The following is a 21,631-nucleotide window of genomic DNA, read 5'->3' as shown; positions in this document are numbered from 1 at the left end:
CGTATCATCTTAGAGTTTTGAAGGTCATAAGTAGGATGTGGGTGTCACTGGGCCAAAGTCAAGGGGCCGCGGAGCTGTGAGGGTTAGAGTTGGAGCTCCTTGAGGACGAGTTTCCAGAGGTCAATGGCTTTCTTTGGCCTGCAGGTTCTTCCAGTCTTCAAAGCCAGCTTCGAGGTAGTCTCAAGCACACACCCCTGTCTTTAGACGGCTCTTGAGGAGAGCAGAAACTGCAGGGACTGGAATGGCTCTTTTTCCTTGACACTTGCTTGGGTTTTATTCAGCCTTACAACTAACCTTAAGTGCTACTGTCATTTATGTGTATTACTGCACTTGATCTTCTCAGCAACCATGTGGGACAAATATTATGATACCTGGCAGGTGGAGCAATCTAGGCACAGAGAAATTAAATCACTGGCCCAAGGTCACACAGCTGGCAAGTGGTACAGATGGGGTTCAAAGCAGCAGGTCAGCTTAGTTCTAGTACCACATACTTAAGTAGTAGACTATATGCCATCCTTCACTCAGTTCATAGAGTCCCAAATATTTAGCAAGTTATAGGGTTTTCTGCTTAAGGAAAGTCTCCAGGTCCCTGAGAAAGCATCCCACCACCACAAGAACAGGTCCTAGGTGTTACCAGGAGTTGCAGGGCACACTGCGTCCACACGCAGCCCCCTCCCCCAGGTACTCCACTTGTACACCCTGACCCTGAAAGAGTGTGGAGCAAGACCCCAGGCCTCTCTGGCCAGCAGGAGGCACGGGCGGGCGCAGCACACAGCCTGCAAGCTGGCTCGGGAGAAGCAGCATCTTTCTCAGAGTCTGCTATGGGAGCTGGGCTCCCCTCCAACCTGAGATCACATGTTAGGCTAAAGGCAGCAGCCTGCACAATCAGGGGTCAAGGACATACCATGGCAGCATCAAATGAAGGTCAAATGCCTGTCCTCAGTCTGGAGGGGTCCAAAGCCAGCTTCTAGGGCTCCTTAAAGACCCCGTCTGAGTTCTTGCCATGAGCATGCATATATATTATTTTTTATAGCTCCCTAAAAAAAAAAAAAGACAGTTTCCACTTGAGGAAGAGAACAGAGAGGAGCAAAAGGTATGAGGGACCTTGAGGCCAACTGCCACTGCAGGTGGTGGTGCCTGTGTAGGTTGGAAGGACTCACCAAGAGCTTCTCTACCTGCCCCTGGAGGGAGGGAGGGGGCCAGGGCCAGGGTGGTTCTGCCACTCCTGGGAACACAGTGCAGTGGATAAGCACAGGCTCTGCTTGGCATGGTGCCCAGATCTCTTTCGTGGCTGTTTTTGTCACCGTTTGGTCTCTAAACTGAGCCAAGGGCTTGGATCCATCTGGTCAGGCTCATCCAGCTCACGAGGAGCCAGTGGGACTCGGCTCATTCCCGCTCCAGGTCACAGGGAGAGGGGGAGGAGGCGGGTGCCCAAGGAAGCACCAGCTCTGGGACTGTAGCCTCTGAGCACTCAGGTAGTAAGTACTGAGTGCATCAGCCAGCCGCAGGGACGGCAGGGACACAATGCAATGTCCCACCCACTGTCTAGCCCACAGGTTCGCATGTCACTGGAGCTCGGTTGACCTTAGCTGCAAGCTTCAACTGCAAACAAATTTTGCCTACATATGTTCCATTCTCTTGGATCCAGAGCCTCCTGCAGCAGTCATCTCGTAGCCCACCACCACAGGGCCGGGACCCCTCTGAACCACAGGATGCTCAGTGGCCTCTGCACATAGAGCATGTGTCTGCACTCTGCGGCCAATCTGTGTGGCCCTGGAGATGCTCATGACCAGCCACACTCCCGCTGATCCCTGCCCCACCTGCCTTCTTTTCAAGAGCACTTGACCTTCCCCACCCCTGAGCCACCCACCAGAACCAAGGGAACTGGGACCAGGTTCTGACCCAGTGTCTTGCTTTGTTCTGGAGGCTGGCTGGGCTGGGAGGCCTCATGGCCCCAGGTACAGCAAGAGCAAAAGGGGCATTGTCAACAGAGAGATGTGTGGTGTCTCAGAGCCAAGGACTGGGCAGCGGCAGGGATCTGGAAGGGACAGGAAGCAGGAGCCAAAGAGCCATCGTGAAGCCTGGAAGGATTCTTCCTTCCCTTCTGATCACTGCTTCTCTGAGCGCCTCGGCCTCATTCTGCTCTCTGGCAGACCCAGCATCTCCGCTTTCACATGATAAAAAACAAAACAACCACCTTCCAAGTAAGCCAGGAGCACCTTCCTGTGTTAGGAAATAAGGCAGTGTTCAAACTCGATGAGGAACATAAAAGGGACAGAAGAACCAATCTGAAGGGGATCCCACGGGACATATTTGGGACAACAAATATGGAAAATGAAGGACAATAAAACCCATACCCACCAGGCAAGATGGCGCACACCTGTAATCCCACCTACTCCAGAGGCTGAGGCAGGAGGATCACAAGTTTGAGGCCAGCCTGGGCAACTTAGACCCTGTCTCAAAATAAAATATAGAAAGGGCTAGGGTGTAGCTCAGTGGTGGGGCACTTGCCTGGCATCGTGCATGATACCCAAGGTCCAAGCCCCAGGAACAAAAGAAAAAGAAGAGGCCATACCTGGCTACACCTGAGAAGACACTTCCCATGGTAGTACCCACGAACTACATTCAATAACACTAATAATAATAATAATAATGATAATAAAACTCATAATTTTTAAAATTTCAGGTACCGAGGAGATAAGAAGTTATAGAATTGAAGATAAGAAGTTATAGAATAAATAACAACAAAATCACTTTTTCCTTTTTATGGTACTGGGGATTGAACTCAGGGTGCTCAAACACAGAGTCACATTCTAACCCTTTTTTTGCTTTTTTTTAGTTTTAGGTGGACACAATGTCTTTATATTTTTGCTGAGGATCGAACCTAGTACCTTATGCATACTAGGCGAGTGCTCTACCACTGAGCCACAACCCCAGCCCCACTTTTTTGCATTTTATTTAGAGACAGGGTCTCACTGAGTTGCTTAGGGCCTTGCTGAGTTGCTGAGGCTGTCTTTGAACTTGTGATCCTCCTGCCTCAGCCTTCCAAGACACTGGGATTACAGGTGTGTGCCACCATACCCTAAAATCACCTTTTGGTGCCTGTCATAGCAATACTAATTTAGGTAAGAATAAAAGATACTAAAAACATTAGGCGAAAGATTCTTAGGGAACAGTAAATGTTGAAATCTAAAACATACCTTAACCAACTTAATAAACTCAACCCCACAAAGAGCAAGACAACTGACCCAAGGTAGTTAGCCCTCCTGCCAAATATAAGTAAATAAATAGCATAACCTAAGTGTAGTCAGCAAAGAACTCAAACGGAGGGACATTCTGCCAAACATACATGTCATGAAAGGCAAAGGAAGGCTGGAAAGTGATCCAGACCAGACTGGACAGACCATCCTGGATCCAGCTCCAGGGTTCAAGCAAAGCTGGTTATAAAGGACACTTTGCTGAGTCTTAGAAGATGGACTAAACCTGAGGTGACAGCATTGTATCAGGGTCCCACTGCCTGCAAAGTGTGCAGCATGGGATGATTTTTCTGGGGTTACATAGAACACTCTTGCTCTTAGGAGGCCCCGCTGCAGTCTGTAAAGTGCTGTGAGGTCTATAACAAACTCACCAATAGCTTAACACAAACGTTTGGTGTGTAAGTAGAGATAGATAAAGCAATGTGGATAAAGTGTCAACAGCTAGTTAATTTAGATGAAGAGTGAGTGTCCATTGTACTATTTTTTAAATACCATTCCAACATTCCAAGGGTTTGAGAATTGAAAATAAAAAATAAAGGTGGGAGAATGGCCACCACCAATGGCTCTGGAGTTGGCATCTCCTGGGTTGTAGAGAAGAGCCAGGGAGATAATCAGCACTCCATTTCTAGACCCCTGTGAAGGTATTCTTTGGTCAGGTGCAGGCAGGGAGCCCATGTGCTCAGCTGTAGCTGAGGAGCAGGGTCAGGATGGTGCCCGACCAGTGTGAATGTGCAGGGGAGAGGAGAAACGCTCTGTGCCCTGGGGGGCATATCCGGAGAGCTATCCCAGTGAGCCAACTGTGGAGACCCTCACCCAGGCACTCTCCAACCTCCAGAAGACAGTTTCAAGGGTCAGCTGTCCTGAGGCCCAAACCTGACTTCACTTAGGGCCTCCCACAGCTGTGAGAGCAGTCAGAGTCCAAGAATCCCAATACTTTTTCTCTAGTTTGCACCTGTTGGGGGGACTACCATATATTGAGCACCTACTAAGTGATTCTCAATACCTCCTGAGGTGCGGATGGTTTTTCCCACTTTAAAATGAAGAAGTCAAGCGTTTGTTCATTGAAGATCTTGATGCCTATGCTGAGAGGACACCTGAGGTCTGCCCACACCCAAGTGCCACACTCTCACATCATCACATCTCTGTCTTCACGCCAAACAGCCACGTGGGGAGAAGTCTCGGAGCCACACAGAAAGCCTCCTCCTACGGCTCTGCCTCACCCGAAGAACTCCAGAGCAGACAGCTCCAGGGGCTTCTGTCCCCGCCAGGGCCAGCTTTTGTCCCACCCTAGAGCAGGTGCACTCCCTAGGTGGTCCTGGGAACACTGATTCCAACCCAGCTCCGGTGACAGCTGGTCCCGGGGGCCGCGGAGAGTCCTGCTGCCTCTCCGGGTCAGTTGCAGGGTCCTTCTGAAAACTGGGAGAATGCACGCACACGAAGTTTAAGCGTCATGCAAAGTTTTAATCTCTGAAAAACCTAAGGAGAAAAAGAAAGGAAGACACTTGTAGAGAGTGAATCGCTACCGAACGGCCCTTCCTCCCGCCGAGGGCGCCCGTTTGCCCCGTGCCAACCCAACCGCGGGGAAGCAGAACCGCTGGGGCGCCTCCCGGCGGCTCGGAAGGGTGCGGGTGGGTGGAAAGAGGAAAAGTGAATCAGCAGCGGGCGGGGCCGGGCAGGGTGCGGGGAGCCGCCGCCCCGGGACCGGGCGATCCTGGGGCTGAGCCAGCAGAGCCGGCCGGTGATCCAGGAGAGGCGAGGAGCGGAGTGACAAGGGGGCGGGGCGGGCGGGACGAAAGACTCTGGCAGTCTGGAGTGGGGTGGTCCCTGCAGCTCAGGGCCAGGGCGGGGCCTGGGCGGGGCGGCAGCTGGGCGGGGGCGGGCGGACGGGAAGGCGGAAGGAGGGTGCGCCGCTGGCTGCAGAGGGTTGAGCCCCGGCTTTCCAGCTGCGATCCCGCCGGCGCCATGGCGGACGCGCTGCTGTGGTTCTGCAACTGGAGCACCCTGGGCGTGTGCGCCGGGCTCAAGCTGCCGCAGATCTACGCGCAGCTGGCGGCGCGCAGCGCGCGGGGCATCAGCCTCCCGAGTTTACTTCTGGAGCTGGCCGGGTAAGGCCCGAGACGGCCTGGCCGCAGCTGGGAGCCCGGAGAGCCGGGCTATCAAGTACACCGGGCAGCTGAGGGTTGTCGGGCGCTTTGGGGCTGGGGCCACTTCCCGGGGCCGCTCTCACCCTCCTCGGTGCCCTCCTCCAAGCCAGGTGAGGTAGGAACTGACTGCTCACGCCCATTTTACACGTGGGAAAGTTGACATCCAGCGGGATCAGCGCTTGGTCCTGTAGTGACAAAACCCACCGCTGTGAGCAAAGCCATTTGCGCCTTGAGCCCTTCATCGTCCCTAAACTTACTCTGCATCGTCGGTGTCTTTTCTGGTCTCGATTCCCTGACCTCTACGACGAGAGCTTGGACCAAGGTAGAAGGTCCATATTTGGGGAATCAGACCATGGAGACGTCTTTGAAGCTAGAGGAGGAAGGGAACGTGGGTTGGCGCTAGAAAGATGGGCGGGTATCCGACCTGTAGTTAAAGACGAACGTGTGGAGCAGAGTTGTGCAACTTCTGTTTGGGAAAACACGCCCCTGAAACGCGAGGTCTCGACCCTAGTCCCGGCTGGACTCCCGCTCCCCTTCCTCCTGGCCCGTCCCCACGGTCACACAGCACCTCTTAGGGTGGTCCTGCACGCACCCTGCGGGGGGCCGGTCGGTGCGCGAGCATTCGGTGTGGGGCACCGATGGGGTTCCCACCAATGGAGGAAACCTTTCCCGAGAAGCTGGGCTGACCCGAGGGCTTGTGACCCCCTCACGGGCTTGTGAATAACCTTACGCTGGGTGCCTCCCACCCGGGCTGGACAAATCTGGAGAGAGCGCGTGGGGCCCGGAGTGTGGGAGGCAGCCTGCATTTCAGGTATGGAGGTGGAGAAGCTGGCAGAATGAGGGATAGGGCACAGTACAAGGGTTAGAAGTGGCCCCACTGACTGACAGTGCGGGATGGGGAATGAGGGCGTGGAAAGCCAGGAGTGGGATTTGGCTCGATCCCTTGCTAAGACACGGTGGCTGCCCGCGTGCAGGATTGGATGAAAACTGATGCCTACAGAGTCCCAGCCCGCACACCTGCTCAGCCCACATTCCCGCTAGTGCTGCATGGCTTGGGAAACGCTAATCGACTTGGGGGACAAAGAGGGGTGGGCCTGTCTTAAATCCGGTGTCAGCTAACGCCTCATCCCACGGCTTACCTAGCTCAAACCCGCCCTGGCAAGGTGGTCTCTCCTGGGCCAGACAGCCCAAAAGTTGGGTGTGGGGTGGCGCCTTCAAGCGTATTGTCTTGCTGTTGATCACCGTGCAGGTAGAGGAAGAGGAGGCTCTTCAGTTCAGGTAGAGGAGGCTCTTCAGTTCGCTGGCTGCCAGCCCGCAGACGTTTGTATTTGAGCCGGCTGTGATAAAGCCCACCTCCGATGTCACCTCCCTTCCAAGGCCTGATGAAGTGATTAGGCTCCATCCTGGATTCCAGTAGCTTTCTCTGCCTCCCTCCCCAGCAACTGTTCTTCAGGACTTGGGGCTCAGAGCACTTTCTGCAAGCCCTCTCCTGGCACCTTGGGTTTTGCCTTACTTAATCCGCACAACTGCTTCAGGAAGTACGGATTGTTTTTATCCCCAGACAACAGAACAATAGGAGTTGGCGGGGCATCTCCACAGGAACTTGCCCTGTGCATCCTGGCTGCTCCCCCAACCCTTTCCCCTCTCTTCTTGCCCCCTCCTTCCCTGGGGAGGTGGTCAGGACCAAGCAGAGACACTGCAGGCCTGAACCCTGTTGGGCCATGCCCAGCTTTCTGGACCTGACCAGGGGGCTAACAAAGTGAGAGCAGGAGGGTCTACCACCATCAGACAGCTTAGAGGCAGGACAGTCTCTGGTAAGGACATGGACCCTCTTTGGACCCCCTTCTGAGCAAACAAACTATAAAACATTTTTTGAGATACCGGTGTCAACTGGAGCATGAGCCAGAGGGACCTGGGGAGACCCAGATAAGTCAGAGCACTCTGATGACTCAGGGAGGGGAGCCACTTGTGCCGGGTCTTCAGGGGGGCCAGGAGAGGGCTGTGTGGACCAAGGGTTTCCCCCGGCTGGGGGCCTTCTGGAACTGAAGCTCAGGCAGAAACAGAAACAGTGAGACTAGAAGATGTGTTCAGACCAAAGAAGGAAAATGAAGACATCTTCACCCCTTTTAAAGTATTCTCTGTGCATGTCCGACAGACCAGGAGCCAGGCCTTGGAGCATCTCCACTTACAGATGGGGACACCCAGGCTCTGAGTGGTGTTAGGAAGTGTGCCCAGGGATCTAGCTCAGGGTAGTTCTGAACACCTCTGCCCTTCTTTTTTTTTTTTTTTTTTTTTTTTTTAAGAGAGAGTGAGAGAGGGGAGAGAGAGAATTTTTTAATATTTATTTTTTAGTTCTCGGCGGACACAACATCTTTGTTGGTATGTGGTGCTGAGGATCGAACCCGGGCCGCACGCATGCCAGGCGAGCGCGCTACCGCTTGAGCCACATCCCCAGCCCCCCCCCTGCCCTTCTTAGGGCTCCACATTCTTGACCTTCATCCCGAGGCTGCCGAGTGAACACCTACCGTGGAAGGGAGCCCAGGAGGTCTCAGGAAGGGGCTTGGGAGCTGGCTGGGGCTTCACACCCCAGGACAGGCTCACTGCTGATAGCTGTTATCAGTTTTACCCAGAGGTGGCCTCTGGGGAAGATTCTTTTGGAAAAAAACTGGTTCAAATACAGACTCTGTCCCCTTCTCTTGGGCTACTTGCTTTGTGTATTTTTTTTTTTGTTTAAACCTCCAGCCTGTGTGTGGTAGCAGAAAACTCAGATGACTCCTCAGAGCAGACAAGGGATATAAACAGGACAGTGGCTGGGTGCCAGATGATGTCTGGCTTGGCTTTATTATAATGAACATTTTAACTATTACTTTTTAATTTGAAAAAATAATAATTTAAAAATAAATTAAAAAAAAAAAAACTGCTGCACCCTCCCAGGCCACAGGAGAGGTGGGAAATTTGAGCCCCCTCTAAAAGCAGATGGCATCAGAGGGCCAGCCTGGGAGTAGAGGACCAAGCTTGGGGCTGCAGGCAGCACCCTGGCTGGCAAGAGGAAATCCAAGCTTTTCATCTTGTCCTTGAGTTCCTATATGGCCTTGGCTTCTTTGGGCCTCAGTTTCCCCAAGTGGTCTGTAAGGTATGGGGACCAGTGTGGAGGTTTCTGAAGGTGTGCACACTCTGACCTTGCAGGAGCCTGTTCTGCAGGTCTCTGGCTGTGTTCCAGGAGGTTTACACTGTGACAGAGACCCAGGTCCTGGCATTCAGCTCAGCAGCAGCCTCCCCTCCTCCAGGGCCCTGGGGGCAGGGTGGGAGGAGAGTCTGGGAACAGCCCCCAAATACACCTGTTCCTCCTTGAAGCTAAGTCAACTGCAAAGCAACCCCACCCAGACCCTGCAGGCAGCCAGGCTTTGGGGACCCTGCTAGTCATGTAGAGGCTGACCCCTGAGGGTCTGGCCTCCCAATCTGTGACCACCTGCAGCTAAGCCTAGATACTGTCAGGAACAGGAGCCCAGGCCCAGGCCCCAGCCACCATATGCTTTGCTAACAAGGGTTTTCTGCTGCGCCTACAGCTTAGGAAGGACCCTGTGGAAAGACCAGCCCCTCCTGAGGGCCCCTTCCTTCCTGTCCCTGGGGAGCAATGGACGTGAGAGATACAGCTGGGCAGGGGACAGCGCCTGAGAGAACAGCAGGGGATTCTGGCTGAGGGAAGAGGCTGGGCTAGGCCCTGTGTGAGCCAGAGGGCAGGACTGCTCTAAGCTGCACTCTCGACAAGGACAGGATCGCAGGGTCTCCAGCCCCTTACCCCCCAACCTCTTACCCAGCTAGGCAGTTCCTAGTGGCCTGGAGGGTGTTCCTCCTTCCTCTCCCCCAGGCTGTGGGAGGCACCTCAGGCGACAGGTAGCATCCTTCCCCTTTAGAGCAGCCCTACCTCTGCCAGCCTTCCATTAAGCCCCCTCAGGCCCCACCCACCATCCAGGGATGTCCCTGCCCCCCTGGGATCCTTTCTAGGAAGCCACCTCTTAGGGTGACAGCAGTGAGTGCCACCTTGGGAGTGGCGTCTCCAGGGGGCTCCAGAGAGCCCAGCGTTGCAGACTGGCGGATCTGGGTCCAGAAGCTGCACCCTTGTGAACCTGGTCAGCGCTTCGCCCTCTGTGGACCCTTCTTGGTAAACAGCCATCTTCAAGGACCCCATAACCATGGTTTGTGTTGCACTCCCGCCCAGCACCCAGCCAGTTCTGGGTGCCCCAGGTCCTGCATGTTTCATCCACCCTATTCCAACTTCTGTTCCGTGGCACATGGGTTCCAAGCCATCAGCTCTTAGCAACAAACACACCTGTGTTTGGGGCCTGGCTGGGGGCAGGGTGGTCCGGGAACGTTTGTGCTCCCTCTTTGCAGGTTCCTGGTCTTCCTGCGCTACCAGTGTTACTACGGGAACCCGCTGCTCACCTACCTGGAGTACCCCATTCTCATCGCTCAAGGTAAGGCCCTTGGCCCCCACTCCGGCCGCCTCCGAGCCCCTCCTCCTCTCACGCAGAGCTTTCCTTTCAGATGCCGCTCTCCTGCTCTGTGTCTTTCATTTTAACGGAAACATGAAACAGGCGGCGCCCTACATGGCTGTGTATCCTTTCAGCATCTGAGTGAGAAGGTTGGAGGGCGGGTGTGGCTCAAGGATGCAGCACTTGTCTAGTAGTGTGAGGCCCTGGGGTCCGTCCCCAGCTCCCTGTTGGGGAAAAAAGAAAGAAAGAAAGAAAGAAATGGGGTCTGGGGTCCTTGCTAACAGCAACGCATTTTGAAGCAGGTCAGGTACTAGCTGTAAGGTTTTGGGTTAAACTAAAATGTCTGTGTACTCGGACCCTCGCACAGGCCCTGCCAGCGGCCTCCCCGGGACAGGGCGCCTGGGTGTGCTGTGCATCCCCTGGTAGGTAGGCTTAGCGCCTCCCTGCTGACGTATAGAATCAGCCCTGCCAAGAGTAGCATCTCCTATCTTATTTGTTTATCTGAGACTTTTCTTCCTTGCCCGAAACATTCTGCCAGATTATTAAGTAATGGCCATGAGAGCACCTGGCATCCAACTCCCTGCCACTGACACACCCCGTTGACCTCCTGGCCTGTGGGCCACAGGGTGTGTGGGCCTGTGATGGCTGACTCACGGTGCCAGTCACTCTGGGTCAAGGCAGGGCATGTCATGGTGGGAGCCTGGCTTCTCTCACCTGAGTGAGGGCGAGGCCTGGGTTCAGCTGTTTGTGAGGACTGGCTGTCACTCTTGTTCAACTTCACACCCCTGGAAGGGCTGGGGGAGCCTTCACTGCAGGGGCCAGCTCATTAATCCTCCGCACCCTTTTCCTGCAGGGCTTCACGCCCTTTTCACGGGGAGGAAGGTGGTGCTTAAGCGAGTCCCAACCCTCTGCTGTCTCCCCCTGTTCTCTGGCTCTGTTTCCTGCAGCACAGGGCCCCCAGAGCTGTGCCGCTTGTACTCTCAGGTTAGACCAGGTGGGCTAAGGGTTTTGAAAATAGTACTTGGAAGATGAAAAGCATTATGTGATTTGCTTTTTAAACAAAAGAGAGCAGCTTATTGACGTGCAAACGCTGAGACCGCAGATGACAACACTTGGATGTTGACAGTAAACTATTCACGTAACTGGGCACTGAAGTCTGGATATCTGCAGATGTTTTTACCCTTCTGACGGTGGAGACCTACAGAAAGCAAATAAGGAGGTCACCATAGTCATAATAAACATATATATTTAGCACAAGTATATCCCCAATATGGCATGGGACATACTTTAATCCAAAAAATTTTTGGTTAATCTGAAATTCAGAATTTGACTCGGCATCTTGTATTTCTCTTTTTCTTTTTTTTTAGTTATTGATAGAAATTTATTTGTATTTACATGCGGCGCTGAGAATCGAACCCAGTGCCTCACACATGCTAGGCAAGGGCTCTACCACTGAGCTCAACCCCAGCCCCATCCCGTGTTTTTCTCTGGGGAATCTGGCAATGCTGCAAATGAGTCATATGTGGAATTTCAGTGGCTTCTATTACTGGTCAGATTTTATAAAGTGCTGCATGCATATTGAGAATAAATAGAATGAAGTGGGCTGGTACAGAATCGAGGGGAGAAAAAGTCACAAGAAGAAGTTGAAGGAATCGAGTTAGAGAGTGCTGTGAAAGTGGGTTGTGTCCAGCTGGATTCCGGCTGCCTCTGGTGTACCCTGCAGCACAAGGCACCATCAGATTCAATCCTCGCACTATTAATGTAATGAGTTCCAATAACAGCCATCTCTTGGGATGCTCCTGTGCACTGAGGGCTTTTAGGAAGTAGGCAGGGCAGAGAATGGCAAGTCCATTGAGCAGGTGAGCAAACTAAGACATGGAAAGTGAGTTGCCAGCCCCCAGGGACACCTGGCCACCCCTCCTGGACTTGCTGGTCCTGCAGCGTCACTGAGCTCCTCACACCGGCCAGAATGGAAATCCAGATCGTCCCCCCCCCCCCAGCATTGCCCACCCCTGCTGTTTAAATTTTAAAAGAGAGTTGGTGGGAAAGGGGGAAGGAAGTCAGTAAGAAGGTCACTGCACCCGTTCTGCAGAAATTCCTACTTTGTAGGGTTGGACTTCTTTTGTAAGTGCTTAACTTTGGGGCCGTGGGCAGGGGTTGAACCTGGAGGTGCTTAACAACTGAGCCACATCCCCAGCCTTTTTAATTTTTTATTTATTTTTTAATTATTATGATTTTTATTTGTTCTACTTAGTTGTATGTGACAGCAGAATTTATTTCAATTCAACATACACAAACGGAGTGCAAATTCTCTGGTTATACATGGTGTAGAGATACACCATTTGTGCAGTCATACGTGTACCTGGGGTAATGGTGTCCATCTCATTCTGCCATCTTTCCTACCCCCATAATCCCTCCCCACCCTCCCTTTTGCCCAATCCAAAGTTCCTCCATTCTATTTTGAGACAGGGTCTCACAAAGTTGCTTAGGGACTTGCTAAGTTGCTGAGGCTGGCCTTGAATTGGTGATCCTCCCACCTCAGCCTCCTAGAGACTGGGAATACAGGCATGCACCACCATGCCCAGCATAAGTGCTTAACTTTAGACAATAAGTTGGAGATGTCCGCCTCGTGGGGAATAAGGAACATTCCAGCCCCAGGGAATAGTCCCTCAGCACTGAGGTCTTTGTGTTTTTCTTCTGGGATCTGCTTCTGCTCTTTTAACTTCAAGCTCATGTTCACTTGCAGCCCTTTTGGTCTTTTCCAAGTCCAGCAAGTTCTAGCAGAACAGGCCCCAGTTCCACCCGTGGCTTATCCTCTTGGTGCATCTAGAGGGGATGGGAGTGGGGTGGAGCTGCCAGCAACCTGCTGCCGTGTCCCTTAGCACGTGGTAAGATTTGTGTCTTCTTGGTTCATCCTCAGCCTACAGAAGTGGATCATTGACCTGGCCATGGTGAGTGTTGCTCTTATGACGCACCCGCGGCCCATCCCACAGTGTGTAACTGTTGAGCACATGGAATAGTCAGAGGATGAAGGATTTACTGAGTTAGAGAATTCTTTCTGGGTTGATAATTGTGTATTGGCCACATACTCATTCTTTTTCTAGCCTTGCCCCACCCCAAACATTCTTTTTCCTCATTGAGAAAGGTCTGATTTTTTCCTAACTTAGCTCAGAGCCAAAACTTCCCATGGGATTCTGAGAGTAGGTCAGGATGCCCTTGCCCACAGATCTTTCCAAGATGACAGAAGCGAATGTCGCTCCTCGATGAGAGAAGGGGAGCTCACTGGTGGTCACAGGCCACTGTCTGCCACGTGCAAACTCATGGATTTCACCCCCACCCCCACAACCTGTCCTTGACTTGGTGGCTGGGTGCAGCAGTGCTGCCTGGAGCCTGGCTACCCTGTGGTCCAGGGTGGTATTCTCTTGCCTGCCGACCTGGGAGTCTTCGCTGGGAACTCGGGTGCCTCCTGCAGCAGGTCCTCCTGCAGGAGGCTGCTGTGTTCTGGTCTCTGGGGCTGAGGAGGCTGCAGCAGCTGTGAGCCTTCACCCTGCGGAAGGTGGGAAGCTGGCGGTGCAGGCTCCTGAGAGTCAGGCCCGAAGGTCAAGGCCGCGGTCCTGGTGCTCTTCTGTGCTCTCACCAGCCCTCCGTGAGATGACACTTCATGACCTCCATTTGCCCTTCCCCTCTGTGGTCCGTCCTTCATGCCCGAATACCTGCTCCATGGCAGCCCGGGGGCCTGGGGGCAGGGTAGTGGGTGTCCGCATGTCGTGGAGCTGCAGAGCAGCCGAGCAGTGGACGGCTTCCCTGGGAGACCTGAACCCCACTCTCACCCCCCGTTTATTCACAGAGGAGGACGAGGCTCTTCAGAGTGTCCCACAGCAGCTGGAGCTGCCCTGCTCCTCTCTATTCTGGTCCTAGTTTGGAGGGTCTTAGGGGCACCATGCTGTCCTGGTAATATGTGTATTAAGACGGGACACTTCTCAGTTATGGTCTCCCCCCCAAAAAAAGACCACTTCAAGATTCACAGATGCTTTTCTCCTGGAAAGATGAGCCCCGAAGAATCCGGAGGGCAAGCTTCTGTGCAGCAGGTCGGTCTCCTGGCTCCTCCCCAGGCTCCGTGTGGCCTCGGGCCCTGGGGCTGGCCTCAGATGCCAGTGTCCCTCTGCAGTCCTCCCTCCTCTGTCTGCCCAGCTCTCCAGATTGCCCGCCAGCCTCTTTCCTCACAGGTCCACTTGCTTGGGGCTAGTCTAGCCACCGTCTGCACCTGGCACCACCTGGGTGACCTCAGTGGCCTCCCTAGAGTGGACCCAGTGGCTGGACTTGCAGGTGCTGTAGACCTGGCCCTGGTTGGCCACAGGCTAATTTTTGAGGCTTTCTGACTTCACAGGTTGCAGAGGACCCAAGTGCATCTCCATGTGGATTAGAGCAGCCAGGACTTTAGGGGGATGGGCTGCCACTGGCTGCTTTGAGTTTAGGAGTGATTTTTCTTTAAAAGCACTGTATCTGGTGCTCTGATGGGTCTGACTTTCTTATGTTTCATCTGCAAACAGAACTTATGTACGTTCATCAGCGCGGCCAGTAAGTTCGCCCAGCTCCAGTATCTGTGGAAAGTGCAAGACTCGGGGGCTGTGAGCGCGCTGACCTGGGGCCTCGCTGCGTACACCTGTGCAAGTAAGGACGTGGGGTGGCCCCTGCCAGCATCCTGACTCTCCAGAAGTGGTGAACTTGGTTTCCAAACATTGTGGTCTCTTAGCCTTGATACTTTGCAAACAGCTATTCAGATAGAACCTGCTAACTAAGAGTATCCACATTTACAAGTGGATTCAATGTCCTCTGCTCACCATTTTCTGCAAGATCCATATTTTGTATTCTAGTGGCCAAAAAATAAATGGAGGTGAAAGTACACTTTCCTCCAAATATCTGGCCTCATGTTAATAGTCCTCTGAAAAGCACGGAGACTGATTATATTGAGACCACTGATATATTTTTAAACTTTGAATCTTAACAATTTAATGAATTAAACAGATGAAAACCATGTTATCAGCTGGCAGTGGTGGTGCACACCCGTGGTCTCAGCAACTTGGAAGGCCAAGGCAGGAGGATCACAGAAGGGCTGGGTGTGTGGCTCTGTGGTAGAGGGCTGCTGGGTTCAACCCCCAGTACCATAAAGAAAGGAAGGAAGGAAAGGGAGGGAGGGAGGGAGGGAGAAAATCACACATTGTATTTTGAGAATGAATATCACCAATTTGTACCAATGGAGATTTTCTGCTGTCATATCATTTGGTCTTCATTTTAGAATTTCCACTATTCATTTGGACTCTTACAAGAACCACCCAGAGGGGCTGGGCCTGGGGCTCAGTGGTAGAGCACTTGCCTGGCATGTGTGAGGCCCTGGGTTCAATTCTCAGCACCACATATAAATAAATGAATAAAATAAAAGTCCATCAAGGACTAAAAAATAAAAAAATAAAAAAAAGAACTACTTAGAATACATAAACATATATGCTACATGTAAATAGATATATTTTTTATAATTCAGAGATACCACAGTGGCTTTATAGGACTTTAGTTTTACTATTTTAAATATTTTAATTATAATTCATGGTTCATCTACAACTTATAGGACCAACTTCTCCATAGAAATTGCTGGTTTGAGGTTTTCAATGTCTAAAGTTACTTAAAATGACTTCTTAAGTTTTATTTTTAGCTTTCAAATGTTTAAGGATTAATGTGTTTTACAGCTATGATTTCTTCTGGAATTGCTAATTAGATATATTACTTATTAGCTCCCAAATTTATCTTCAGACCTGTTGCTTATTAAATTTTCTTTTAGAAAGTCCTGTAACTGCAGAGATGAGTCTGTTATCACAACCTCTCTCCCATGGCACTTTGTGCTTAATGGGGACTTAGGTATTTGTTGAATAGGTGAAAAATGCACAGAGGACTATACATTTCTTTTCTTTGCAGTGCTGAGGATCAAACCCAGGGCCTCCCTCATGCTAGGCAAGTGCTCTACCACTGAGCTACATCCCTAGGCCCTTAGGATTTCATGGGAAAAAGTAAACTGCTTTAAACCCAGTGTTCTTTTTGAGAGATGAGGCCAAGGACTTCCACACCGCTGTGGAAAGCATGGAGTCTGCATCTTTAGCATCCCTCCTGGTTCCTTCCCCCGGCTACTGTTTTTAGCCCTTGGAGCCAGTCATTGCCACATAGCACATCTTCTCTAGTCACCGTGCTGCCCAAGAGGTCTCTTGAACTTGTCACACTGAAATTTGGCCATCCATCTCTCCAGCTGCCCCCCTCCACCCCAGGTGCCTGGTCTCTGCCCTTCAGGCTTGTGGTTTAGCCGGAAGATGAGACCAAAAAGCTACATGTCAATATGCACTAAATGCAGAGCATGGTAGCAGAGGGCACGCGCCTCTGGAGGGTTGGTTTGGTGAGAATGTGTGCTTTGAGCTGCAGGAGGTGGGGTTCTTGATCCCAATTCACCCTGAGGTGCGCTGGTTTAAATTGCTACCCCAGAATCCTGGTTATTTTGTGAAAGCTTCTTCCAGAAAAATGAGCTAGAACTGAACAGTTCTGGTTAGACTCAGGTGCCCTTACCCATTTCTGGCCCTCAGTTTCCTTACCTGTGAAATCCAAGGTAAATCTCAGTGATTTCAATGCACTGTTTTAAGTTGGTAGGAGCCTTTCTTTAATGAAACTACCAGGAAGCTCAATATGCAAATGAGACTTTTAAAGTTGCTTTTGAGGGTGGGGGTTGTGGGTTGGCACAAAAACAGTGGAAGGAGAGCTCAGCCTCTTCCTCTTCCTCTTCTGTAGTTGGCTGAACTTAGCTACTTCCTAGAAACTGTGCTCTTAGGAGCAGTTTGTAAACCACTGTGCCAGGAAGCATGGCTGGTGTTTGGATGGTTCTGGAATGTAGTGCTAGTTAGTGATCTGACCTAACAAAACCTTCCAAGACTGGTTAGTATATATTGGCATGTTAAAAGGGAACGACATTAGCTCAACACCCAAATGCCTGACAAGCAAGTTATTTATTGCTGCCAATTTTCTTTTACAGCAAGAATAATAACAACTTTAATGACCACCAATGATTTTACAAGTAAGCAAAAGTACTTTTCTTCCTGTTGGTGTTCTATTTGTGCCTCTTTGGAAACTGCCTTTCATAGATCTGCTTGGCTCTCGGGATATAGAGTCAGGATGGCAACAGCGTGTTCCTCATCGGTCACCATTTTTATTGCTAAGCGACTACTTGGAGTACCTGGGATAGACTAGGCACGAGGGTTGACTCCACTGCAGAATGAAAATGGGCAGTGCAGGAACCACACGCTTAGCTACTGGAATCTGTCGTCCCAGCTGCTCGGGAGGCTGAGGCAGGGGGATGGCTGGAGCCAGGCAGGTCTGGACAATATGAAACCAGGTCTTTTTTTAAGAGTAGGAGTAGGGCAGGATGCGCACCTGATGGGAACCCGACCTCTGCGGGAGCTGAGGGGATTGAAGAAGACAGAGATCTTACAGCAGAAGAGAGACTTGGTCAGAGAGGTAGAGAGACCCTTACAAGGCACAGCCTAGGTGAAGGCTGGGAGCAAAGAGGACTCAGGCCTAGAGAGGCCGAGAGGCCCCTGAGTCTGGCAGCACTGAGCAGGAGAGCGGGGAGAAAATTGGAGGAGGAGGAGAGTGCGGGGCTGGGGTAGGGCCTTCCCAGCTGAAGAAGGGCCACGGGAGAAGCCTCTGAAGCTCTGTAGAGCGGGGAGAGGCCTCCTCTCTGGCTGAGGAGAAAGTGTTCTGGTTAGAGTTTAGTAGTTCCTCAGGCTAATGTTCAACTCCCAAGTCGAGCCTGGTGTATATTATAAATCTTTGGAAAAAAATTAGAACACATGGTTGTATCTGTTCACCTATCCAATGAAAATTAGAAAACGTCCCCAGCACACAGACCCTTAAATAAGCTAACTATTTGAGACTTATTGCTTCAGAACAGGGAAATGCATTTGATTGTCCTTTCCCAGAAGCTGTACCTTTGGCCCAGACTCTTTTTTATCAGCTCTGGTTGTAGGATTAAAATTATTCTAATTAAGCCAGGCATGGTGGCATATGCCTGTAATCCCGGCCACTAGGGAGGCTGAGGCAGGAGGATTGTGAGTTTGAGGCCAGCCTTGGCAATTTAGCAAGACCCGTGTCTCAAAATAAAAGAACTGGGGATGTGACTTAACGGTAAAGTGCCCCTGGGTTCAATTTAGTACTATTTAAAAAAAAAAAAAAACACTATTCTGATGAAAGGATCCAGTTAGATCAGGTGGGAGAGTGAGGATGGAGACAGGCCTGGGTCTCCCTCAGGACTTGAAGACTTCTTAGCAGGTCTGTTTTGGTTAGTTACCCTTTGACTCTCCCTGCTAAGAAGTCTTCTCATCTGAAACCAAGTTTCAAAGACCAAGAATAACGCTTCTTGCTTGTGGTTGCTGTTCCTGAAAATGACCAGCGTGTTTGGTGGCTGTTTTAAATAGTGTGGCTTACCTGTTTTACCATCACAAAGGTATTTTACACTTCATCAACCGTATTTATCGAGTGGTATTGCCTTAAAGGCACTGTAACAGCGACCTATTTATTTCACAGAATCACAGTTTTATGGTGACTTCATTATAAAATATGCTTCGATATCTGGCCCGTTCTTCAGAATTAACCTTAATGGAATGCATTAGGCTATAGAGAACACAGAACCGTCTTGAGACGGCGGCGCCCCTTATGTGAAATGAGGAAAGGGATTTAAAAAGTTGTACTGCTCAGCCAGAACCAGACCTCGCTCAAGCATGAAAGGTGATTAGGGGTTGGCGTGAGGTCAGATGGGTGGCTGCAGGCAGACATCATGACAGGAAGCTTATTTCCCGGCGTGTCTGATCCACAGTTGGATTTCATTCTGGGTTGGGGGTGAAACTTGATGTGGCTGCTGCTAGAGCAGGAAGTGGTTTTCCTCCCTGATGTGACAAGCTCTTAATACCCACATTCTCCTTCTTTCTGGTTTTTTAGTTCTTATTCGTTTTGTGATCATGCTGGCTTTAAACATATGGGTAACAGCTACAGTACTTCGCTATCGGAAGCCCATCATAAAGGCTGAATGACGGACCTTATTGCTACACAAAAAGTGGATTTTGAGTAACTGAAGCAAAGGAAAAATCAGCTCATTGCTACGTGAAGGTCTTTTATGTATTTAGTCAATAATTTCAGGAAACTTTGAAGTCAGAGGTATTTAGGACTTCAAAGAGTACTTAAATTTGTTTTAAAAAATACCAATTTTGCTGGGTATGGTGGCATATGCCTGTAATTGCAGGTACTCAGAAGGCTGAGGTAGGAGGGTGACAGGTTTCAGGTCAGCCTGGGTAACTTGGGAGACCCTGTTTCACAATAAAATAAGGGCTGGTGTGTTTCTTGTGGTAGAGCGCTTGCTTTGCATATGTGAGGCCCAGGGATCAATATCCAGGACCAGGGAGAAACGTCTTAGAAGGCGGGTTTCCCTCGGTCTCCCCACTCCTGAGGCCACAGCCAGGCTGACAGCTCATCTTTGGTATCTGCAGTGACCCACAGAAGATGCTCAAGCAGCCTACGAGCCCTCGTTCTTCAAGTCATGATTAAGTACTTTCTGAAAAGCCAACTACATCTATTTTTCAGGTTTCAGAATCTTTTAAGTAATAACTTCTTTCCACAACTAAAATGAACACGGAATGAGATTCTGCTCAGTTGGGAGGTGAAACTGCAATATATCAGCAGGGCTCGCTCTGGGCCTGCTTGATTGTAACACAAATAAAACACCGCGGCCTGGCTTGATGCCACACACCTGCCCGGCTAAGCAAGGAGAGCTAAGCACTTCCTGGAAAGGCTGGTGTTCTGTGCTCAGTGTCCTTTGGCTTCACCCTGTGCCTTTGAATATTTCTATAAAAAGGTACTAATAGTTGTAATCTCCACTGAGGATGAGGAAGTGTATCCCAGGGAACTTCCCAGTTTAAGCACAGTGCTACCATTTAAAAAGGGCTACACCTGTATCATTACTGGGTTTCGGTATAAGACCACTTTTTAGCTATTGAAAATACAGTAGTAAAGAGCAGTGCTAGGTTCTGTCTAAAGCTTATAGATTTTATTCTTATAGTACCTTGTCCTAAACATGTTAAGAGTATTCCCTAACATTTCAAAGCTCAAATCCCCCTTCTACGTGAATGGTATTATTCTGTTATATGCAGTAAGTAAGCAATGTTTCCTAGTATACGTTTACTTTCCTGTGAACCTGTGTATAATAAACTTTCATATTTTGGACTCTGATTGATTGATTGATGCTGGGGACTGAAACTAGGGTCACATACATGCTAGGCAAGCACTCTACCACTGAGCTTTAATGTAATTTTTGAAATTATTTAATTTTTCAATAAACCGATTACTTATTTCAGAACTACCGCTTGGGACCATGAGGAAGAAAAATATCGTATTGAAAACCCCAAAGACTCGGAAGGCAGAGACAGGAGGGTCCAAGCTGGAGGCCAGTCTGGGAAAGACAGTGGGACTGTGACTCAAAAGAAAAAACTGCTGGGGGTAGCTCAATGGTAGTGTCCCTAGGTTCAATCCCAGTAGCAGAAACTAAAATTAAAAAAAAAAAAAAATCATTCTCATGTAGCTGTTTTGATCATAGATGGCCTTTAAAAAAAATCCAAGTTGATATTTCCTCATATACACTTATAACCTATTAGTGCAAATGCAAATTATGTGATTTTTTATTCCAATGAAGATTTTGATATACTTTATCACTGCTTAAAATAACTCCCTTAAGAACATATCTAAGAAGAGTTCTCCGATTTTTCCTCTTTGGGAAGGAACAAACATTTTAATTATTCCAGACACATATTTAATCCTTCATTTAACAGATAAAAACATTGAGGTGAGTGCAGCTGTGGACTAGACCACGCCCAGCCCATGCTTTATACCCAGGTTTTAGGGAAGACAAATTTTTAGGTAAGCTTTAGAAAGCTGTAGCATTCCAGGACTATTTCACAGGCAAAGTATGAAAATGCTTACATCTTCATTTCTTTATTTTTTTATAAAAAGCAGGCATAAAATACAATTACATTTCTACAAAGATGCAATAAAATTTAAAAAAAAATCAAGGGGGCACGATTTTTGTTCATGGGGACAGTTAATCAGCTATTTATGATTATCTAAACCATGCAGTTCATAACTTATTACAATCCCAAACAGAAGTCACCACGGGGAAGGGAATCAGGCGAGGCCCCAGCCGTGACACCCGCACTGTCACACAGTGCTCTTCAAAGTGCTTTAGGGCCCAGGCACCTTCACAAGCTAGGGGAGCTGAAGCCTCCGCCAGGCGAGGGAGCGAGTCAGTAGCAGTGTCACCGTGGACTGAGAGGCTCAGGAGTGTGCTGAGGGGTTTTAGACACCTACTCAGAGCCTTCTCAGTAAGGTGAGTGTAGTGTCTGAGTGTCTGCTCTACCCTCAGAACCCTATGAGAAGGACGAGCAGCAGCAGCAGGACTTGTGAAACTGCGCGTGGTGACCTAGGGCTTCCCGGGTAGGATCCATGTACTGACTGAGGCCCAGCAGCCCCGCAGAGGCGCGTCCTGGGCCCCGGCACTGCTGCAGTTCCAAAAGCGCTCACTGGTTACACATGCCCATCAGGTGCTACCCATTAGTCAGCTACAGCATTTTAAACTTTCAGATTTTTTAAAAAAAAATCTTGCTTC

The 21,631-nt window shown here is 50.2% G+C and overlaps 1 protein-coding gene across 2 annotated transcripts; it reads left to right on the top strand.

The window, feature by feature from the left end:
• Window positions 1–5,105: 5,105 nt before the first annotated feature.
• On the top strand, window positions 5,106–21,609 carry SLC66A3 (solute carrier family 66 member 3). 2 transcript variants are annotated; one of them, XM_081264375.1, is made up of 7 exons: window positions 5,107–5,362; window positions 9,794–9,876; window positions 9,947–10,016; window positions 12,788–12,845; window positions 14,445–14,565; window positions 16,958–16,999; window positions 18,919–21,609. In XM_081264375.1, the coding sequence occupies exons 1-7, from the start codon at window positions 5,220–5,222 to the stop codon at window positions 19,008–19,010; spliced, it is 609 nt and encodes a 202-aa protein (XP_081120501.1). In that variant the 5' UTR covers window positions 5,107–5,219; the 3' UTR covers window positions 19,011–21,609. The 2 variants fall into 2 exon arrangements, with proteins under 2 accessions (XP_081120502.1, XP_081120501.1); XM_081264376.1 differs by lacking the exon at window positions 16,958–16,999 and having other exon boundaries at window positions 5,106–5,362.
• The last annotated feature ends 22 nt before the right edge of the window (window positions 21,610–21,631 follow it).

Source organism: Spermophilus citellus, assembly GCF_964194105.1.
Source record: "Spermophilus citellus genome assembly, chromosome: 13".
In the NCBI taxonomy this organism is placed as follows: domain Eukaryota; kingdom Metazoa; phylum Chordata; class Mammalia; order Rodentia; family Sciuridae; genus Spermophilus; species Spermophilus citellus.
The sequence above is the reverse complement of the archived record's forward strand: the minus strand, read 5'-3'. Positions and strand labels throughout refer to the sequence as shown.